Below are 20,954 nucleotides of genomic sequence, written 5' to 3'. Positions count from 1 at the left end.
TGTAAGATTATATGACACAGAAGAAGCTTGCAATTTGAGATGGTGATCGGATGATGTTTAGAGGGTTAAATGGACCACAACTTTTGTGTGAAAATTGTGAAAATTTTTAATATACCGGTAATATTTTAATTCCTTTACCACACATTCCGCCCACATAAATAGTATTTGGAAGGACAACTCTTGCCCTTTCAATTAATACCAATTATGTTGATTTATGTGGTCAGATAACAGAGTTACAGCCTAATATATCGAGTGTTTTGCTTGTAATGTAATCAAAAGCATACTAGAGGTCGCAATTATAGATCAATAGTTCCGAAATTTTGCACGAGGTAGGAGTTTAGGTCGAAGAAGATGCCTACAATTTTTGATGATGATCTGGTATTATTTAGCGGGTGCAATGGACCATTACTTTTGTATGCTAAATAAAAACATTTTATGTTTGGTCCATATTTGAATCCCTGGTGGCCATATACCGGCAAAGTCGCCTATATATGAAAAATTAACTACCGATCTTTCCTCTGATGAAAATTGCAATAATATGTGTGCTTGGTAACGGACCTACTACTTAAGATATAATGAGTTTTGTGAAGAGAACCACATCTTCCTCCCATGCTACAAATTTTCTCTATCATAACAGACAAATTCCCAGTTCTTACAAATTGCGTGGAATTTTACCTGTCCAATTGTTCAAAATTTAAAGATGTAGCAGAAATTGCTAAACAACGCCAATTTTCAAATTTAAGAATATTTCTTAAAATGTACTGTATATAATTGTTCCACAAACATCCCAGTAGGGACAAGGGAGCCTTCTCTCATATCAATGAGAGCACCCCGATTAATATCAGCTCAATGATATGTAGACAGCGGAATTTTATGCAACACCTATTTTTGTAAAATTTGCATATTTTTGGCTTCTAATTAAATTCCAATCGAAATATGTATATCACATATGCAAAAATGTGCGAAATGTATAAATTATGCATATGCAAATATTATTTTTGCATATGGAAAATTTCTGTATTTCACATATTTTCGTATGCTACATATATTTCAATAATGTCTTCTAAAATGTTTAGGTGTACATTTTTCTGTTTGAAATTCACTTCAGACAAGTCAATAAAATAGAGAAATCTGTAACCAGAGCCACAATATTCAAAATGTCGAAAATGGGGAGCTTTCATAGTATGGGAGCTATATGAACGCATAGACCTATACCGACAAATTTCAGATGGAAAGTTTAATACCCCCAATGAAGACTTAATACCAAATTTTAGCCAATTCGGAGGGATATTGAGACCATAACCTTCAAAGTTCAGAAAATCGGTAGGTTCTGGTTATGGGAGCTATATGAAGACGTGGACATATAACGACAAATTTCAGGTGGAAAGTTCTTTTACCTCCAACGAAGACTGAATACAAAATGTCAGGCATTTCAGTTTGATATTGAGGCCACAACCATCAAAATACCGGGTATCGGGAGGTACGGTTCTATGGGAGCTATATGAAGACCTGGACCTATACCGATAAATTTCAGGTCGAAAATTGTGATGAACGAATACATAATACAAACTTTCAAACCCTGAGTAAAGTTAGGGACATTTTCTGAGTATTTCAACCGTGTACAACTTCTCTACATGTGGTGTTTTAAGACATGCCTTTCGGACTCGGCGATAAACAGTATGCCCCATACTATTGCTGTAATATGAATCGTGGTGCACGTCCTGTCCCCTCTGTGATGTTTGTGGAACAATTATTATATTGTTATTTAAACTTAATGTGATAAGGTTGCAGACTTCAAAAATTTATTTCTTACAATGAGCTTATTTGTCCAAAAGAAACTTTGATTTGCTGAAATCTAACTCGCAGGGTAGTGGTGTAGGGTATCGTATGGTCGGCCCTGTCCGACTATAGCCTTTGCTTACTTGTTATAAATATAGCATTTTTATACCCTCATACGTGCAAAATGTGCCTTATCGAAATAATGGTTTAAGTCCCCAAATATGTTTGGACGAAATGTGTTTCAGACAATTTGGAGTCGATTGAGCAATGTCAGTCCGTCTGTATGTCTGTCTGTCCGTCTGTCCGTCTGTCTGGCTGGATCGCACGATAACTCTCGATTCGGTTCAAATTTTGGCTTTCGTAATAGTTTGCCCAAACTTAGTTTAAGTTCGTAGATGGGCTATAACGGTCCGCTCCTTCCGTTACCTCCCACACAAAAGTTCGAAAATGTTCGGAAAATTTGTGCGCACGATAACTCTTGAAGGGAGTAACCGATTTGGTCCATACTTTGCACATCCTGAAATATGTACCAGACTTAGACAAGGTTTCAATATGGACTCAATCGATCCACTCCTTCAGGTACCTCCCACACAAAATTTCGGAAATGTTCAGTCTAGGGCCACCTCTCGAATCGGTATGATTTTTGTTTTAGCAACTTGTATTTACTGTCCCCCATACGACGGTACAAGTTTCATTAGGGGCAAGTCCATACTTCCTGAGAAAATAGCATGAAAGTTGCAAAAAACTCCTATGGCACCGTATGAGGTGATTGGAGCGCAAGATGACTCTAGAACGGATCTGCCAATTCGGTCCACCACTTGGCCCTAGGATTATTTTGTCTAAACATAGTCTAAGTTCGAAGATAGGCCATATCGGTCCACTCCTTCAGGTACCTCCCCCACAAAAGTTCAAAAATGTTCGGAAAAATTGTTCGTACGGTAACTCTTGAAGGGAGTGTCCGAATTGGTCCATACTTTACATATCCTAATATATCTACCAGATATAGATCAGGTTAAAATATGGACTATATTTTTGCACTCCATCCGGTACCTCCCACACAAAATTTCGGAAAAGTCCACTTTAAAGCAACTTGCATACGCTGCCTCAATCACAATAATAAAAGTTTTTTCAGGGGCAAGTCCATACTTCTTGAGCAAACAGCCCGAAGGGTGTAAAAACCCCATAGGCACCATATGTAGTGGCTGGAGATCCACTTCCATAAAGGTCAATGTCGATCCATTCCTTTTAGTATCTCCTCCTCAAAACTGTTGATCTTTAATCCTAATCAACATTTTTGTCGGTTCAAACGCCCAACTTTTTTAAAACCACCTAAATACATACGTTTTTTGGGAAAAAATTGTTTCAATATATACATATATATATACTGAGGGTACATCTCTGTCGGCAAAGCCAACTGAAACTTTTTTACTTGTTTATATATAGATATAGGAGGTGTAGGATAATTACCCCGCCCGTTCCGAAATTCAACTAAATTTGTAGCCTATTTTTACGGATGCCATGCCTGTACATTCCATGACAATTTCAGGAAAATCGATTCAGTAGTTTTTGTAGAAATGATAAAAATTAAAAATTGAAAAAAGTGGACGTAAAAGAGGGCGTGGTCAAATTTTCTTTGCATAAAAACCTAAGTCGGGTTATGTCGAATGTTTCACAAAAAGAATTATCTAAATTGGTCCAGCAGTTCTCAACTGATGCAATTATTACCAACGAACGACATGTGATTTTTATTTATAAAGATATTTTAAATACAATCTCCTATAAATTGCGGATTTCAGGTATTTTAAAGTTTTTAACTGTCCTAATTAGCTAAAACAAGTGAGAAAAGGCTATAGTCGGTACGGGGCCGACTATGTGATACCCTACACCACTACCTCTGTGAATAATCTTTTCACTCGAAAACATTTTTTTATGGAGATACGAACGTTTTCACCTATCTGGCTTTTATACCAAATGACTTAAGACGAACTGAACCAAAATAATTAATATTTAATTTTATATTTGACTTCTGTCGACATCACCAACATCAATAGGCTTCTATCTCTGCGAGAAAATTTCGTGATGATCCGATCAAAATTCCGACCTGTAGTGTGATTGCAGAAAAAGTGGAAAAAAGGATGCATTAACAACTATTGCGATATCTCTATTATTTGACTACCTACGCCAACCTACTTTGCATAATTTCAAAACAAAAAAAAAAAAAAAAAAAAAAAAATGGGATGTATTATCGAATATTGCGATATCTCCGTTATTTGGTCACTTACGCCGACCTAGTTTGCAGCATTGTAAAGATAGGATCTTCTACTTTCATAGTAAGGCTTTGCTTTTGGAAAGTATCCAACCAAAGCTGTGATATTCGTCACTATAACTAAAATCGCAAAAATGAAAATATGGGTTTAATTTGCGACTATTGTGATATCTTCGTTGTTTGATCACCCACGAGAACCTGCGATCACCCACGAGAACATCGTTAGAAAGGTGATATTTTCTACTTTCATAGTCAGGTTTTGCTTTTGGTATACCCCATACAGAAGCTTAGATATTAGCTTTGGAAAAAAACGTTGTATTTTTATCCACATAAGTTTTTTGCCCATTCCGACCCCAACATCAATAGGCTTCTTCCCCTGCGGTACCCCCATCAACACCCAAAATTTCGTGACGATCCGATCAAAATTGCGACCTGTAGCGTGATTACAAGGTTTAGATGGACAGACGGACAGACGGACGGACACACATAGCCAGATCGACTCAGCTCGTCGAGACATTCATTTTGATATAAAAGTATGGGTCTACGACCATTATTTCGATGCGTTACAAATTTTTTGGTAGGGTATAATTAGGTATTTGGGGTTGCCAGTGGTAAAAAAACATCTTCACCTATAATTGTGGACATTCGTTAATTCGTAACAGAAAGAAAACTAAATTTTCCAAATTAGTTCAAAATATTTTATGTTGTATGATATGAAAAGTTTGGCCCTGCCGTACTTAACGCGTTTTTATTTGTTCATAAACAAAGTTTTTAGAATCTATTGAAAAAAAATTAACTATTCTTGAAAGTCCTGCTTTCTATAACAACAATACATAATATTATTGTAAATAGATAGATGTTGTAATTCATACATACACCGTACTTCCTACTTATTACTTTCACATTTCAAATTTATTCTACAGCCCTTATTTAACAATAACTTCTGTAGCTGATATAAATTTCAAACAACATTTTAATAACGGTCACTATATGTTGCCATACTCATGGAAATTATGGAAATGGTTGGCTACGCGAAATAAATTACAACACGTTTTAAACAACAGTGGCAACCACCAATGGATGGTGTCATTTCAATCAGTCAGCCAGCCAGTCAGTGTTTACAGTTGTAACGCACAAAAGGTCGTAATCTTTAAAACAAACAACATTGAATTAATTAAACGAGAAAATAGTGAATTTTTAATTAACATTAATATGGTGGGTTGTTAGAAAACATCTCTCAGATTTCATAACGAAAACAAGTTTCTTAAAGACAAAACAAAAAATGTTTTTCTTAATTTATTTATTTTTTGTAAAATGCCATTGAAAAGCTCCACCACTGTTGATAACTTGGAATGTGTAATTTAAATTGTTTAAATTGTTAATATCTTTAATCATACTTTATATTTAAAGATAAGAAAAAATCAATCAATTATTGTTGTTTATATGTGTGTGGTTGTTGTGTTTGTATCTTAAGAATAACATTTTAAGAATGTGTGAAAAAAATAATCAATAATGCTTTTCCTATCTCTCTTTTCACGTGATTGCGAAGGTCATGGAAAAGCGTGTACAAAACAAAATTCTTCTCAAGGACTTTGTGTTTACCGTGTGTCGTCAAACATTCACACACATACATTTACATTTAATGTAATGATAGTGAAATGTGTGGGGGTAATTGTTAAAGTTTACATTGCCGGTTTTAAGTAAAAATAACCTAATTCGACTCTTTAAGAAAAAACAAGTGAGAACAGCATTTGGGTTTTAAATAAATTAGTTCTATCCAAGTGATGTCATGACATGCTAAAAATATACACACATACATATATTTATAGACAACAGAGTGATCTCAGTGTTTATGTACGATATAAATAAAAACAAAACATGTTTCTTATTCGGCTTCTTTGACTTTTAGTCATTATATCAAATAATCGTAAATTAAAAAATATTTACGAAATATTAATGTTATAATAAAAAGGTGTAACAGAGCGACCTGCTGATCAAATTTAAATTAAAGTGTGCCACAATTTTTGTTAATGTTTTTTGTTTTTTGTTTTGAACAATATGTACATACAAATGTATTTTGAAATAAATTTAAAATGTATTGTAATGAAAATCGTTTATTTCTAGTTCTTTCGAAATATTCGAGTTAAGAAATCTTGGAATCCTTGTGTCTTTGGCAACTTTAGTGAGGAGGATGTGGGTAATATTTTTGTTAAAAATTGTAACCCTCAATCTTTCGAAAACTCCTTTAAAATGTGATTATATCAAATCCAAATATTCTACAGGAATCGTTAAAAATGAAAAACAATTTTAAAATATGCCCCTAAAGCCTATGTCAAAAATAAGGGCTGATAAGAATGTTATATGTGCTCATAGTGAATTTTGATTTCGAACTTTTCTTTTTTTAACAATATCCCCAAAAGTGAAGGATTTTGTTAGATTTTGATCCAGCATGAAATTATGTAATATTAACAGTCCAAAATTAAAACAAATACTTTCATCCTAAAATATACAAATTTGTAATCCAATTTTCTTATGGAAATAGTATACCTATATATATGGTTTATTTTGAAACTCATAGTGAAATCTTGTATAAAATTTTTCTTCTTTTAACGCTTTTTACCTGGAGACAATATTTGTCTTTGACGTCATCTCTCTAAAATTATGTTTTGTGTGACAGTTTCGAATAAACTCAGATGAAGTCCGACTTTAACCCTAAGACTCGTTTTTATACCCTACACCACTATGTGGGGAGGGTATTATAAGTTGGTTTTGCCCAAAAAGTTTGTAACGCATCGAAATAATGGTCGTAGACCCATACTTATATATACCAAAATGAATGTCTCGACGAGCTGAGTCGATCTGGCTATGTGTGTCCGTCCGTCTGTCCGTCTGTCCATCTAAACCTTGTAATCACGCTACAGGTCGCAATTTTGATCGGATCGTCACCAAATTTTGGGTGTTGATGAGGGTCCCAGAGGGGAAGAAGCCTATTGATTTTGGTGATGGTCGTATAATATTCAAGGGTCGGAATGGGCGAAAAACTTATTTGGGTAAAAAGTCAACGCTTTATTTAAAAGCGAATATCTCCGCATCTATAAAGGGTATATCAAAAGCAAAACCTGCTAATGAAAGTAGAAAATATCACCTTTACAACTATGTATAGTAGGTTCGCGTAGGTGGTCAAACAACGAAGAAATCACAATAGTCGCTAATACAACCCAACTTTTTATTTTTGCGGTTTAAGTTATAATGATGAATATCACAGCTTTGGTTGGGGATCTTCCAAAAGCAAAGCCTCACAACGAAAGAAGAATATCCCTCCTTTACAATGATTCAAAGCAGGTTGGCGTAGGTGGCCAAATAACGGAGTTATAGCAATAGTCGGTAATACATTAAATTTTTAAATTTTTTTTAAAATCGCGCTACAGATCGCAATTTTGATCGGATCGTCACAAAGTTTTGGGAGTTAATGGGGGTCCCACAGAGGAAGAAGCCTATTGATTTTGATGATGGTAGGATAATATTCAGGGGTCAGAATGGGCAAAAACTTATTTGGAGGAAAGGTCAACGTTTTATTTCAAAGCCAATAGCTCTGTTTCTTTAAGAGGTATTCAAAAGCAAAACCTGGCAAGGAAAGTAGAAAATATCACATTTACAACGATGTACAGTAGGCTGTCGTAAGTGGTCAAACAACAGAGATATCGCAATAGTCGGTAATGCATCCCATTTTCCGATTTTTTGGTAATCACGCTACAGATCGCACTTTTGATCGGATCGTCACGATTTTTTTGGGAGTTGATGCGGGTCCCACAGAGGAAGAAGCCTATTAAGTTTGGTGATGGTGATTCAGGATTCAGGAGTCGGAATAAGCAAAAAGCTTATGTGGAGAAAAGACAACATTTTTTTCTTATGCGAATATCTCCGCTTCTGGTAGGAGTATTCAAAAAAGAAAGCCCGCCAATGCACGATAGGGCCAATAGCAGGTTTTCGAGGCAAAAAGTCAATTTTTGAAGTGAACAATTTGAAAAAAATAATATCGGATTTCGATTGCCAACACTCTGAATCACTAAAAATAAAAAATAAATCAATCTGGTAACATCACATTGCGACATACTGATCTGGCAATGGTGACATATTTTCTTATGCATAATTTTGCGACATTCATTATAAATAAGTAGTGAAAGCATTTTAGGCGCCAAAAAGAACATTTCAACATTTTTATATTTTTTAAACATGGAAAGCTCTTCAATGGGTATATAAAAAAAGATAGTGTTAACAAATAATACAAATGTTATGTGTGGTAAATGTATTTTTAAGTTAAGATGTTAAGTATTTTTTGGAGTATTTTGCTTTGTTATCCATGTGTTCTCTGGAGTATAACTTTTGAGATCAAGGTAGATCTAGGACATTATATATATGTGGTGAATGGTATTAATGTGTACTATCATTTTGTGAAAAAATTAGCTGCGCCCAGCTGCGCCTTTTCATAAAAATCTGATTTCAGATGTCGTAATACTTAAAAATATGGAGATTTTTATGTTTTGGTTGGAGAATAATTGCAAACCCATTAATGTTATCAATTGGATTTCGGAAAAATTTATTAGACGTACATATATAATAATAATATATAATTTCAAAGATATCGCAGACAAACCTGGCTTTTGTGGCGGAATCTTAGCCGATTTTTACTAAATTTGGAACCTTTTTTATTAACTTATAACAGACCACAGACAAAACCATGAAATTTGAACATATGTATATAAGGGAGCTATTTCTATATCTGAACCGATTTCAATATAACTTGACAAACTTACTGTAGTCCGAATTCCGTAACATTTTCTAAATTTTATTGTAATTTGATGGAATTTGCATGCTTGGTCAATAATTTGCCTGAAATCGGGCGAACATATATATGGGAGCTATATCCAATTCTGAACCGATTTCAATTTGATTTCCCAAAAATGTTTCTAGACCAAAATCCGTCACACATTTCAAATTTCATCAAGATTGGACATACATAGCGGGATTAGTGCCCAAATACCTAAAATCGGGCGAAAAAATATATGGGAGCAATATCAAAATCTGAACCGATTTCCATATAACTTGGCAAACTTTTTTGTAGTCCTAATTCCGTCGTATTTTCCAAATCGCATAAAAATTGGGCAGAATTTTCGTGTTTGGTCCATCAATTGCTTGAAATCGGGCGAACATATATACGAAGCTATATGTATATATGAACCGATATGAACCAAATTTGGCATATTAGTTTCTAAGCCCATTAAAAACATCTGTACAATATTTGGAAGGTCTAGCTTGCCCCAGTGATTTGTTGCCTCGAAAACCTGTCATTGGCCCCATCGTGCAATGGTAGAAGAAAAGATCTCCTTTATATTGATGCAAAGTATGTTGGCGTAAGTGGGCAAACAACCGAGATATCGCAAAAGTCAGTAATATATCCATTTTTTCATTTTTTTAATCACGCTACAGGTTGAAATTTTGATCGGATAGTCTCGAGATTTCGTGGGGTAGATGCGGGCCCCACAGAGGAAGAAGCCTTTTGATTGTGGTGATAGTCGGATAATATTTGGGGTCGGAATGGGGAAAAACTCATGTGGAGACAAATTCAAAGGTTTGTTCTTTGTAAATATATTGGCTTCTAGTAGGGGTATTCCAAAGGCAAAGCCTGTCAATAGAAGAAAAAAATATTACCTTTAAATTGGTGTAAAGTAGGTTAGCGAAGGTGGCCATAGAAGGGAGATACCACAATGCATCCAATTCTTCCATTTTTTGCAATCACGCTACAGGTCGCAATTTTGATCGAATGGTCACGAAATTTTGGTTGCTTATGGGGGTCCCGAGAGAAAGAGGCATATTGTGTTTGATAGTATTCGGATTATATTTCCTAAAAGAAATGTTTACCAGTGAAAAGCTTAGGCACAGGGGTAGTGGTATGGGGTAACACATGGTTGGCCCCGTCCCGACTATAGCCTTTGCTCACTTGTTCATTTATAACGATTCCTGGCGATTAGATAAGATTTACAGATACGAGGGGTTTCGAATTTCTCAGGAGACTTCAGGCAATCAAATTGTATTGCAATGCTCAGAATTAACCGTCTTTTATTTGCGAACATTTGCTTCGAAGGTCTATTTCCTTGAACAATTGTGGTTGGATTTGGCTCGCTTTCAGAGACCCAAACGGTCGATTCCTGTTTCGTTTCGGGCTTCTAAGCATAGATCCAAGATTCGTCATCTGTGACGATCTTATAAATGCCGTTTGAAGCACCGCGATTGTTTTTATGCACAATTTCTTTGCACTAATCCACGAGATCCTTTATTTTGAGCGATTGACCAATTTTGCTGAATCTAGCGAGAAAAATCCATTTTTGCGGCCAGGTGTTCATGCAATATCGAATATTATTTGGTGGAATAAATACCCAAGGATGTCTCTATCTCACGGTATTTAACATGGCGATCTTGAATTATCCCTTCACGCACGGCTTAATTTTTTTCTGGCAAAACGGCCGTTTTTGGACGACCTTCACGACGTTCGTTTTTTAGCGAGTGTCCGCCACGATTGAATTCATTGAACCAGTTTTTCATAGTCCTATAGGATGGTCCTTTATCGACATACACAATTTAGTTTGATCGATGCACTTTTTCCGTGTTATCCACGTCGACAGTTGTGAAAAATTTTTCGGCGAAAAGGTTCACAAGTAAATTCCTTTTTTTTCGCAAAGTAGTTTTTTCAGGTCACTGTAAAGAACCCAACACATGGTCATATGTCAAACTGACCTGAGTACGCTTAGGAAACAAACTGTCAAACTTTCCAAAAAATGTCAAATGACACCTGGCGACACTGCGAGTTGCCTAAGCCAGAAGGTTTTTGAAGAGCCCCTCGTATGGTATATTCTGAGACCTATAGTAATATTTTATGACGAACAATTTAGTAGAATATTTGACGAACCGCATGAGGGTTAAAATTTGACGCCATCTCTCTAAAATTATGTTTTGTGGGACAGTTTCTAATAAACTCAGATGAAGTCCGACGTTAACCCTAAAATGTGTTTTTCATTTTTAACGATTCCTGGCGATTAGATAAGATTTACAGATATGATATATTCTGACACCTATAGTAACATTTTATGACGAACAATTTTGTAGAATATTTGGATTTGATATGATCACATTTTAAAGGAGTTGTTAAAAGATTTTCGAAAAAGGGACCAAAAGGACCCCTTTGACGAACCGCATGAGGTTTTAACAAAAATATTCTCCACATATTCCCCAGTAAAGTTGCCAAAGACACTATATACCTAAAATGAAAGGATTCCACGATTAAGATATCTTGGAATCCTTTCATTTTCGAATATTTCGAAAAAAACTAGAAATTGGTTACTTCCAGATACACGTGTACTTTGGTTACTTTCGTACTTTGGTTACTTTCCGATACACGTGTCTCATATTTTTACCTTTACTTTCATAATCTAGTCGGGTTTTCCCATTATTTTGAGAAAAATTTAATTTTGTTGCACAGTGTTATCTAATCTAATCTAATATGGGGGCTATATCAAAGTGTGGACCTACCTTGACAATTGTTAGGAAAATTTTTGAAGTGCTGGAAACATCAAATGTCAAAGTGTAGCTAAGACCATAAAAATACCGAAAATCGGGAGGTATCGTTCTATGGGAGCTATACCAAAACCAAAACATGAACCTATGTCGACGATTTTTGCTAAAAAAAAATTTCGTGACACTGGGAACCTCAAATGTCAAATTACAGCTAGTTCGGTTAAAATTTTTAGCTAAATCTTCAAAATACCGAAAATTGGGAGGTATCATTATATGGGGGCTATATAAAACCATGGACCTATGTTGACGGCTTTTAGTGGAGATGTTTCATGACCACAGAGAACTTCAAATGTCAAATTATAGCTAGTTTGGTTAAAAATTGTAGCTGAAATTCTCAAAATAACGAAAATCGGGAGGTAATGTTTATGGGGGTTATATCAAAACATGAATCTATGTTGACGATTTTGGGTGAAGAAAATTCGTGACCACTGAGAAGCTTAAATGTCAAATTAGAGCTATTAGAGCTAGTTCGGTAAAAAAATTTAGAAAAACCCTAAAAAACGATAATCGGGGGTACCATTATATGGGGGCTATACCAATGTGAAGAAGTTTCGTGACCACTGAGAAACTTAAATGTAAAAATACAACCTGTTGTGTTAAAAATTGTACCTAAAATCCGCGAAATACCGAAAATTGACCTATGTTGAAATTTTTTGGTGAATAAGTGTTGTGCTAGAGCTAGTTCGGTTAAAATTTGTAGCTACAATCTTCAAAATACCGAAAATCGGGAGGTATTGTTATATGGGGGCTATATGAAAACATGGACCTATGTTAACGGCTTTAAGTGGAGAAGTTTCATGACCAAAAACTGGTCTAAAAATTGTATCTAAAACCCTCAAAATACCGAAAATCGGGAGATACCGTTATATGGGGGCTATTCCAAAACATGGACCTATGTTGACAATTTTTGGTGGAGAAGTGTTGTGACCTCTAAGAACTTCAAATGTCGACCTGTTATAGACCTTCAATAAGCCTTGTAAGCGGCTTTTCAAGCGTCTATGGGAAGATGGTCGGTTTCTATCGTGAGAAAATCTTTACAATTAAAATTTATCGTTTGCAAGGACGCTAATGCCATAAATTTGTTGTTTTTTGCAGAACTCAATCAACGAGGACATTCCAGGAAATCCACACTATGCAAATAATAAAATTGGCCAAATCCAGGAGGGTCTATCATTTTTAATACGAGGAGAAATATTGCCAAATGGAGACCGGTATGTATTCTTATATCAAAAAGGGGAACTTTAGTTTAAAGGCTACCATTCGACCACGGTCGAATTCACAGTCATCCATGAAGTCATGCCAATTATCATTTTCAATTCAGTTAACATTTAATTATATTTTATCAAACAAATTGAGATTCCTGGGTGTAATGGAATATAGATAATATATTATATATTCTATTACGCTGCCTCTATTTTGTGATCTGTAATTTCACTTATATCGAACATTTCTACATTTGATGTACCTACAATGTAAAGTTCTTATACAAGATGCGAGAAGGCCCAATAGCGAGGATTATTTAATTATTTAAAAAGTACCTACATAGGGAATATTTCCCAACAGTTGCAATAGGTGCCCAAAATGACTTGCAACATTTTTTGACCAGAAGGATTTTTTTATCAACCGGCTCCTTGAAGGTCTTATAAAGTGGATTGTTAGTGCAGGTTTGTTGAACAATTTTTAGAGGCGACCAACAACAATTCAGTAAACCATAAAGTAAGGTGGTCTCTGGGAAATTCATGTTTACAACCTCATCCTTAAGGCTACAGGTGCTACCTTTGATACGATCAATAATGTGTCCCCTCGAAATAATGGCTTTAGTCACCAAGTATGGTTGGATGAAATTCGTTTCAGAAAATTTGGTGTCGATTTAGTGCTGTCGTACATCTGTTTTTTTCCAAACATAGATGAAGTTGGAAGATGGCAAAGTTCAAATTTTGTCGCTAAATGTATGCACAAAATAACTCTACATTTTACATGGTAAATGAGGATGCTCCTGCCAGAATTAGCGGAGAGTGTCATAATTCGCCATACATTACCATTGCGTTACCTGGTCTGACAAATGACGACACCTGGCAATCCGTCGTTTCTCTTAGAACATACCATCTCCCCATAATTGTCTCCATCAGCAGACCGCCTGATTTCATCAACTCTGAACGCCGCAGATTCGTAAATCATGTCAAAACTAATTGGCCGAATTTCAGAAAGTTCACTAATCAACGCTTCAGAGATCTGCCCAATCCTTCTGATGTTTGGGTAGCAAAAAGTACGTTCCGAGACATCATCACTGCTGCAGCCGCTCGCCATATACTTATTGGTCGAATACCCGGAGTGAGACCAAACATCCCAGCAGAGGCGAAGAGAGTAGCAAATGAGCGTGGTGATCTTCGGCGGGCCAACCCCAGTGACCCCAGAGTCAATAAACTAAATCATTCACTGCTTTGGGCCCTGATGGAATCTCCATGGTAATGATGAAACTGCTGGATGTGCCGGGAGTCGAGTATCTCACTAAAGTTATCCACCTATCGCTGGCCACCCACATCGTTTCCGAAGTCTGGAAAATGTTCATGGTGGTCCCGCTACTGAAACCAGCCAAGGATGTCAGCAAAGGTGGGTCGTACAGGCCGATTTCGCTTTTCTCTCGTAACAAAGACCCTTGAGGCTTTAGTCCTCTCCAGCGCCAAAAGTAGCTATCCAGTTGCCGATCATCAGCAGCGATGCATGCCATCTCCACACATATTAGTCAAAGACACAACCAGAGGAAGCAGGGTGACAGAACAGTTATGGCGGAGCTTGACTTATCAAAAACCTTTGATACTGTCAAGCACTCCACGCTGTTTGAGGACATTGGCCCAATTTGAAACGCGGAAGCCAGTCGTATGTGAAATTCAGGGACAAGAAGTCTAAGCCGAGAGTTCCCCAAGGTGTGGTGGTATCTCCAGAACTGTTTAACCTCTACCTCTTCTGTATACTACTACCCCCAGACGGCATAGAGATAGTAATATATGCAGATGTTTGTACGATCTTGGCGTCAGGTACCTTCCCTGATGTCATTTGTGAAAGGCTGATCTGCTATTTGACTGATCTTACCAACTTTTTCCACGTGAGGAATATGCAAATATCCGCCACTAAATCTACGGCCACTCAGTTTACCACATGGACGGCAGAGATGAGAATAGAGTTAAATATCATGGCCGATGGTAGCAGAATTACGATCACAAACTACTCCAAAATTCTTGGGGTCATATTCGACAGCATGTTTACGTCGTCCGCGCATGTCACAGATATCTGCGACAAGCTGAGATGTAGGAATAAAGTCCTAAAGTCCCTAGCCTGCAGCATTTGTTGTGCAGATAAACAAACCTTGTTAACCACATATACACGCAGAGGTAAAATATTTTTCGGTTTTGTTGGAACAAAAATATCTATTTTGGTTCCAAAAATGTGTTTGTTTTGTACAAACATTGTAATCCAAATCCAAAAATACCATCTTTTGTTCCGAACATAGAAAACAAAAACAACTTTATAACAATCTGGTGTCGTATACTGCCGGACGGACAAATTGTCTCCTTGTGATCTTATCTGATGGTTACCATAACGTGTTAGAATGGAGATCATCCCTTGCGATCTTATCTGATGGTTATGTAACGCGTTAGATTGTAGATCACAAACTGAGCGATTTTATTGAATTTTGTTCTAGCTTAAGTACAAATCGTGAGAAGAAATAGTAGGGCGGTAATAGTTTACAGTTGCATAAAATGGTATATCGAAAGTAGTAATTGATGAGTTGTATTACAAGAGTAGTAGAATAAATTATTTACATAGTTGCATTCTGTCAGATAACTTTAAAATACAATGAATCAATCACAATGGGAAATTGGAATATTTACAAACTCACAATGACAAAGGTACAAAACTATTGAAATGTAGAGGGCATGAAAGTGTAATTATTGAAATATGGATTGCTTCAACTTTCGAATTTCCGCAATATTGTAAAAATCGTTAACAATACCGATTGTAGGAACAATCATAATCTAAATTTATTACAAAACATATTGTCAGCCATTAAAACCAGATACTAAATTTTTTGATTTGAGTGTATATACTTCTCATATACACTTTCCACACAACTTTGATATAAATATCGCTTATAATATTACGAGCATTGATGAACGCAATACATGGTTTGCTACTTTAGCTGACAACAAAGACAAACAAAAAGCCACCACAACATAAGGAATAACTAAACACCATAACAAACATGAAAAGGAAAGAAGAATGAAATAAAGAAGAAGAATGAAACAAAACAGAAACAAATAAAAACAAGAGTCTCATTGTTGGTATACATACACACAAAAACAAAGATAAAGGCAGCATGTCATACAAACACCACAACTCACCAAAATTGTTTTTTCAACACGGCATCGAATAGCGAGAGAAGAGAAAAACATTTTCGAAGAAAAGAGAGAAATATTGTTCAGTTGACACAAACTATTTTTGGATTTAACAAAAACGATTGTTGGATTCACAATACTACATAAGGAAACCAACAATATGTTAACAATACATATTTTGTATTGGAATATTGTTGGATCAAACATATTTTTTTCTCTGCGTGTAAGGCGACAAGTCGGTCTGTGGTAAGCTATGGGGTGCCAATTTGGTACGCAAATATAAGTTCAACACTATCGAAAAATATTCAAATATATTCAAATATACATATTTTCATGATATAGAGATGTCCAACGTTACAAGAGAGAACCAACCCCTAGACCAAGCCTATTAAGCAGGTTTAAATAGCATTTACACGGATGCAGTCACAGATTCCATAAACAACTATCGTGTGAATGCGGTCCTCGGTGAACATTCCCCAACTATCACAGCTGAGAAGCGTCAGCTGCCCCGAAAAACCAAAGTAGTTTTGGCTCAACTACGCTTGGGATGGTGCAGCGTACGGGACAGGTCCGTACGACACACTTTATCTTTCCAACTGCCCTGCCAAACCTACTCAACTAGCTCCAGTAGATGTTTGGTTACATCACATCGAAACAGCCACATTCCTAAAACTGCAGATAGACCAGATTACACAGAAAAATGAAATTACAAACATATAATAACAAGTAAAAAAAATGGTACAGAAACGTACCCATTAAAAATTATGGACATAGGTCCAGGTTTTGGTATAGCCCCCATATAGCGGTACCGCCCGATTTCAAGTGTTTTAAGGATTTTATCTTCATTTTTATACCGAATTGCGTGTAACTTGGCATTTGGAGATCCCAATGGTACAGAGTTTTCTCCACCAAAAATTATGACATATGTAGGTCCAGGTGTTGGTATAGCCCCCATATTACGGCTCCACCCGATTTCAAGTGTTTTTTGTCTTAATTTTTGGGCCGAAATGGGTGTAACTTTGATTTCGAGTTCCCAACTTCTCAACCAAAAATTGTGGACATAGGTCCAGATTATGATATAGCCCCTATAAATGGTACCACCCAATTTCAGGCATTTTAAAGTTTGTATCTACATTTTCGGCCTAAATTTGTTATGGGGTTCCATTTAAAATGGAAAGAGCATGTTGAGAGGGGAAAGTGCGGAGGAGGTTGTTCGGCGGTGGATTTTCGGAGGTTCGGTGGAAGTTGTTCGGAGTTAAAGTGAATGTTGTTCGGAAATTCCGAGGGGCTAAAGTGATGTTACGATCTAACATTGATCAAACAAAAGGATTAGTTAATGCAGCAATAGGATTTATAACGAACATAATTTGGCCTCACTACCGCAGAGAACAAATGTACGAAACAGATATACCGTCAGTATGGGTTGACTTTGATAGAATTGGTACACATGTGATTCATCTAAAAAACAATACAAATTTCTGCTAAGTTCAGTTACGGAACTGCTGATAGAAGAATGCTTCCACTGATACTATTATGGGCCTCAACTGTTTATAAATTACAAGGGCCAATTGTGGAATACGCAGTGGTGTATCTAGGATCCAAGCTTTTCGAAGAAGGGCAAGAATATGTGGCATTGAGTCGTGTAAGATCGTTGGATGGATTAAAAATAGAAGAACTGGATTGTTCGAAACTAACAGGAAGGAAGCCATGCAATAACGAAGCGTTAACTGAAATCAATAGGATGAGAAACTACCAACCTAAATAAATTTTTACTAACATTATACATTTAATTAATAAATGTAAGCCCATCATTAAATATCATTTATAATCTCAAGTATATACAAATAAAATTGAAAATCTTAAAAATGTATTTACAAAAAAAAATAAAAATAATTATAAAATTAATAAGTTTCAGTGTTCTATTTTTAAATGCACTAAAAACTAGAAAATAAGTATATAATTTAAAAAAAAAATTAAGTAACAGTGATTTTTTTATAAATGCACTTAAAAGTAGAAAATAATTTTTCATGATGGAATCTCTCAAATAAAACGCTTGCCGTTCAATATTGTCACAATTTTTAATTCAAATGCAAGCATTTTATTTGAGAGATTCCATCATGAAAAATTATGTTATACTTTTAAGTGGATTTATAAATAAATCACTGTTACTTAATTTTTTTTAATTATATACTTATTTTAACCTTTTTTGCCGAGATGTCTTCAAGGACCCTTTTACAACTGCACTATTTTTTCGGGAGCAAGCAAGTCCATAGTTTTAGTGGTAATGACCTAAAAGCTCTAAAACCAATGTCGCCACCAACTAAAATTACTTTTTTTGTTCGTACTTTCCACATCGTAAAATAGGTCTGTACGATAACCACAAAAATTTTTACAAATTCGTACAAATTTTTACTGAATGCTGTTCGATAACAAAATTGTTCAGTAATAGAGAGCGAGTTGGAAGAGATTTTTGGATAGTTCTGTAACTGAGAACTTGCAATTTTTGCTAGCTGACTTTTAAACAGCTGTTCGATGTAAACAATTTAAAATGTTTACGTTTTTGACCAAGAAAATAGGTGTGTCTTTTTATGTGATAATTTATTTTATTACGAAATGTTACTAAATGTTGTCTTTTTACACAAAAGTTCAGTAAAAGAGAGCGAAATGAGAGAACAATTTTGAATATTGTTTGCTGAGAACTTGCTAAAGGTTGCTAGAAGAATTTTTCCCAACAACATTTAGCAAGGTCCATCAGCTGTTTCTCAATCACCTGTTAATGGTCAGATGTTCAATTTTTATGTGATATTTGTGGAAAAATACAGCAAATAATGCGATTCAGCTATATTTATTGATTATTTTATTAATCTTTAAACTGTTTCTTATTTATTTTACTTGAAATTGAAGAAGTTTTTACTGCTTTAGATTTAGTTTTTTCTTTCATACATTGGCGCCAATGTTTTTGTTTTGGTAATCGACTGTTATCTCGCTAAATGTTACTAAATGCTGTCTTTTTACAATTCTCTCTTTTTCCGTATAATTGTTCTTACTCTCTGAAAACAAGTTACTGAGAAAATCTTACCGAAAAAGTAAAAAGACACAGCTAATGTCACAATATGAAATATTTTAGAATATAAAGCATTGTACATAGGATTATGGCTTTAAATAAGTAAAATTTAATTTTAAAATAAATTTTTGTATGCCATTTCATTTAAAATATCAAAAGAAACAAAACAATTGTTCATACACTTTTGGAAACAGCTGACTTTGTTGCAAAATGTTGTTCAATGACTTTCTGCAATTTTTCTTGTTTGAGAGAGTAAAATTCACTGAGAGAGGTTGCTGGAAGTTACTGAGTAATTATTGCTGGGAAAGTTATCGTACACACCTAATGTCTTCCAAACGCACACCAAGTTCCAAGAAAGTCGATATCGGACGACATTTTCGAGTTCCTCTCTCATAAAATATCAAATTGTTGCTTAAGGGCAGTTCAAAAAAATACCGAAAGTACTTCTTGTGGTTATGTTTACAACGAAGTAGTTTTTTTCGTGGACAATGCCATGTTTCCTGACATATTGATCCAACAGCTTTAAAAATGCCAAAATGATATCTACTTTCATGATGGATTATTTCGGTCCATTTCTTCTGGTACTTCCCCCAGAAACGTCAAAATTTTACTTATAATTATTCCAAATCTTTTCCATCTCTAATATTTTATTTTTTTTTTTTTCAGCTTCCATGTGGATTTCTGTGTGGATAATGCATCCTCAGACATTGCGCTACGCCTGGCGGCTGTGATTTCCCGTAATATAATAGGACGTAATACACGTGTGACAGGTTATTGGGGTACGGAAGAAACTACATCCGTTATGCCTATCAACTTGAAGCAAGGATCCAGATTTTTTCTACAAATTCTGTTCACTATGGATACTGTGATGATTGCCATGGATGGTTCTCATGTTGCCAAATATCAACATCGTGTACCCTATCACGATATACGATCCATTGAAATACGTGGAGATGTACGAGATTTACAGGTTGATCATAAAATTGTTACCGATTATCCGCAACGTATTGGAAACTCCAAACATTATGCTCATATAAGCAATAGGCATGCTGAAACAGGTATTTACTATCCCGAAGATTATGATCATCCCAGCGAGGAGGAAGAAGAAAATAACCAAACGGTAGATGAACGTCCACTGCCACTGCCTTATTATGCCTCATTCCCCAGGGGATTTTTCGAACTCGGTTACAGCATGGTGATATGGGGTCGTGTACGTAGTAAACCGCAACATTTTCGCATCTGTCTTCAAACCGGTCACAACATTTGGCCACAACCTACAGTGGCATTGGCAATTGAATTTCAATTTTCTTTCAATAGTAATGGTGAAACTGAAGAACCGTTGATAGTGCGTAACTCTTTTACCAATGGACGTTGGTCTGAGGAAATTAAATCGGAATTAACAACAGGTTTAAGACAAAATTCTGAGTTTCATTTGTACATAGTACACGGGAAGAAAGCATTCGAAATTCTGTTGAACAATAGACCACTACTGAATTATCCCTACAAAGTAAATCCAAAATGTGTGGATACCGTATTGGTATCCGGTGATATAAAATTATACGATATTGAAATTGAAGAAGGTGATTGAAGAAGCAATAGCCATGCCATTAGACAATATGCCAAGATAATCTAAACTGCTAGTAAAATTTATTATTAAACACTAAGGAAAAATCTACAATTGTTAAATTTGTTATTAATTTTATTCAATAAAATAATTTAAATCAGGTATTGATTTAAGAGCAATATATGAAAGGTAATTTTATTTTGGGAAGGGAATTTGGAGAGATTTTCACGGGAAAGCAAGAAGAGTAAAAAAGACCAA

At 35.5% G+C, this 20,954-nt stretch overlaps 1 protein-coding gene across 1 annotated transcript; it reads left to right on the top strand.

Annotated features, from left to right (window-relative positions):
- Positions 1-5,123: 5,123 nt before the first annotated feature.
- LOC141394830 (galectin-8-like) lies at positions 5,124-20,877 on the top strand. The gene is made up of 3 exons (XM_073969765.1): positions 5,124-5,260; positions 12,770-12,885; positions 19,799-20,877. Exons 1-3 carry the CDS (start codon positions 5,126-5,128, stop codon positions 20,718-20,720), a joined length of 1,173 nt encoding a protein of 390 aa, XP_073825866.1. The 5' UTR covers positions 5,124-5,125; the 3' UTR covers positions 20,721-20,877.
- Positions 20,878-20,954: the final 77 nt, after the last annotated feature.

This window comes from Musca autumnalis, unplaced genomic scaffold (assembly GCF_047663935.1).
Source record: "Musca autumnalis isolate F117 unplaced genomic scaffold, ASM4766393v1 scaffold_2, whole genome shotgun sequence".
In the NCBI taxonomy this organism is placed as follows: domain Eukaryota; kingdom Metazoa; phylum Arthropoda; class Insecta; order Diptera; family Muscidae; genus Musca; species Musca autumnalis.
The sequence above is the reverse complement of the archived record's forward strand: the minus strand, read 5'-3'. Positions and strand labels throughout refer to the sequence as shown.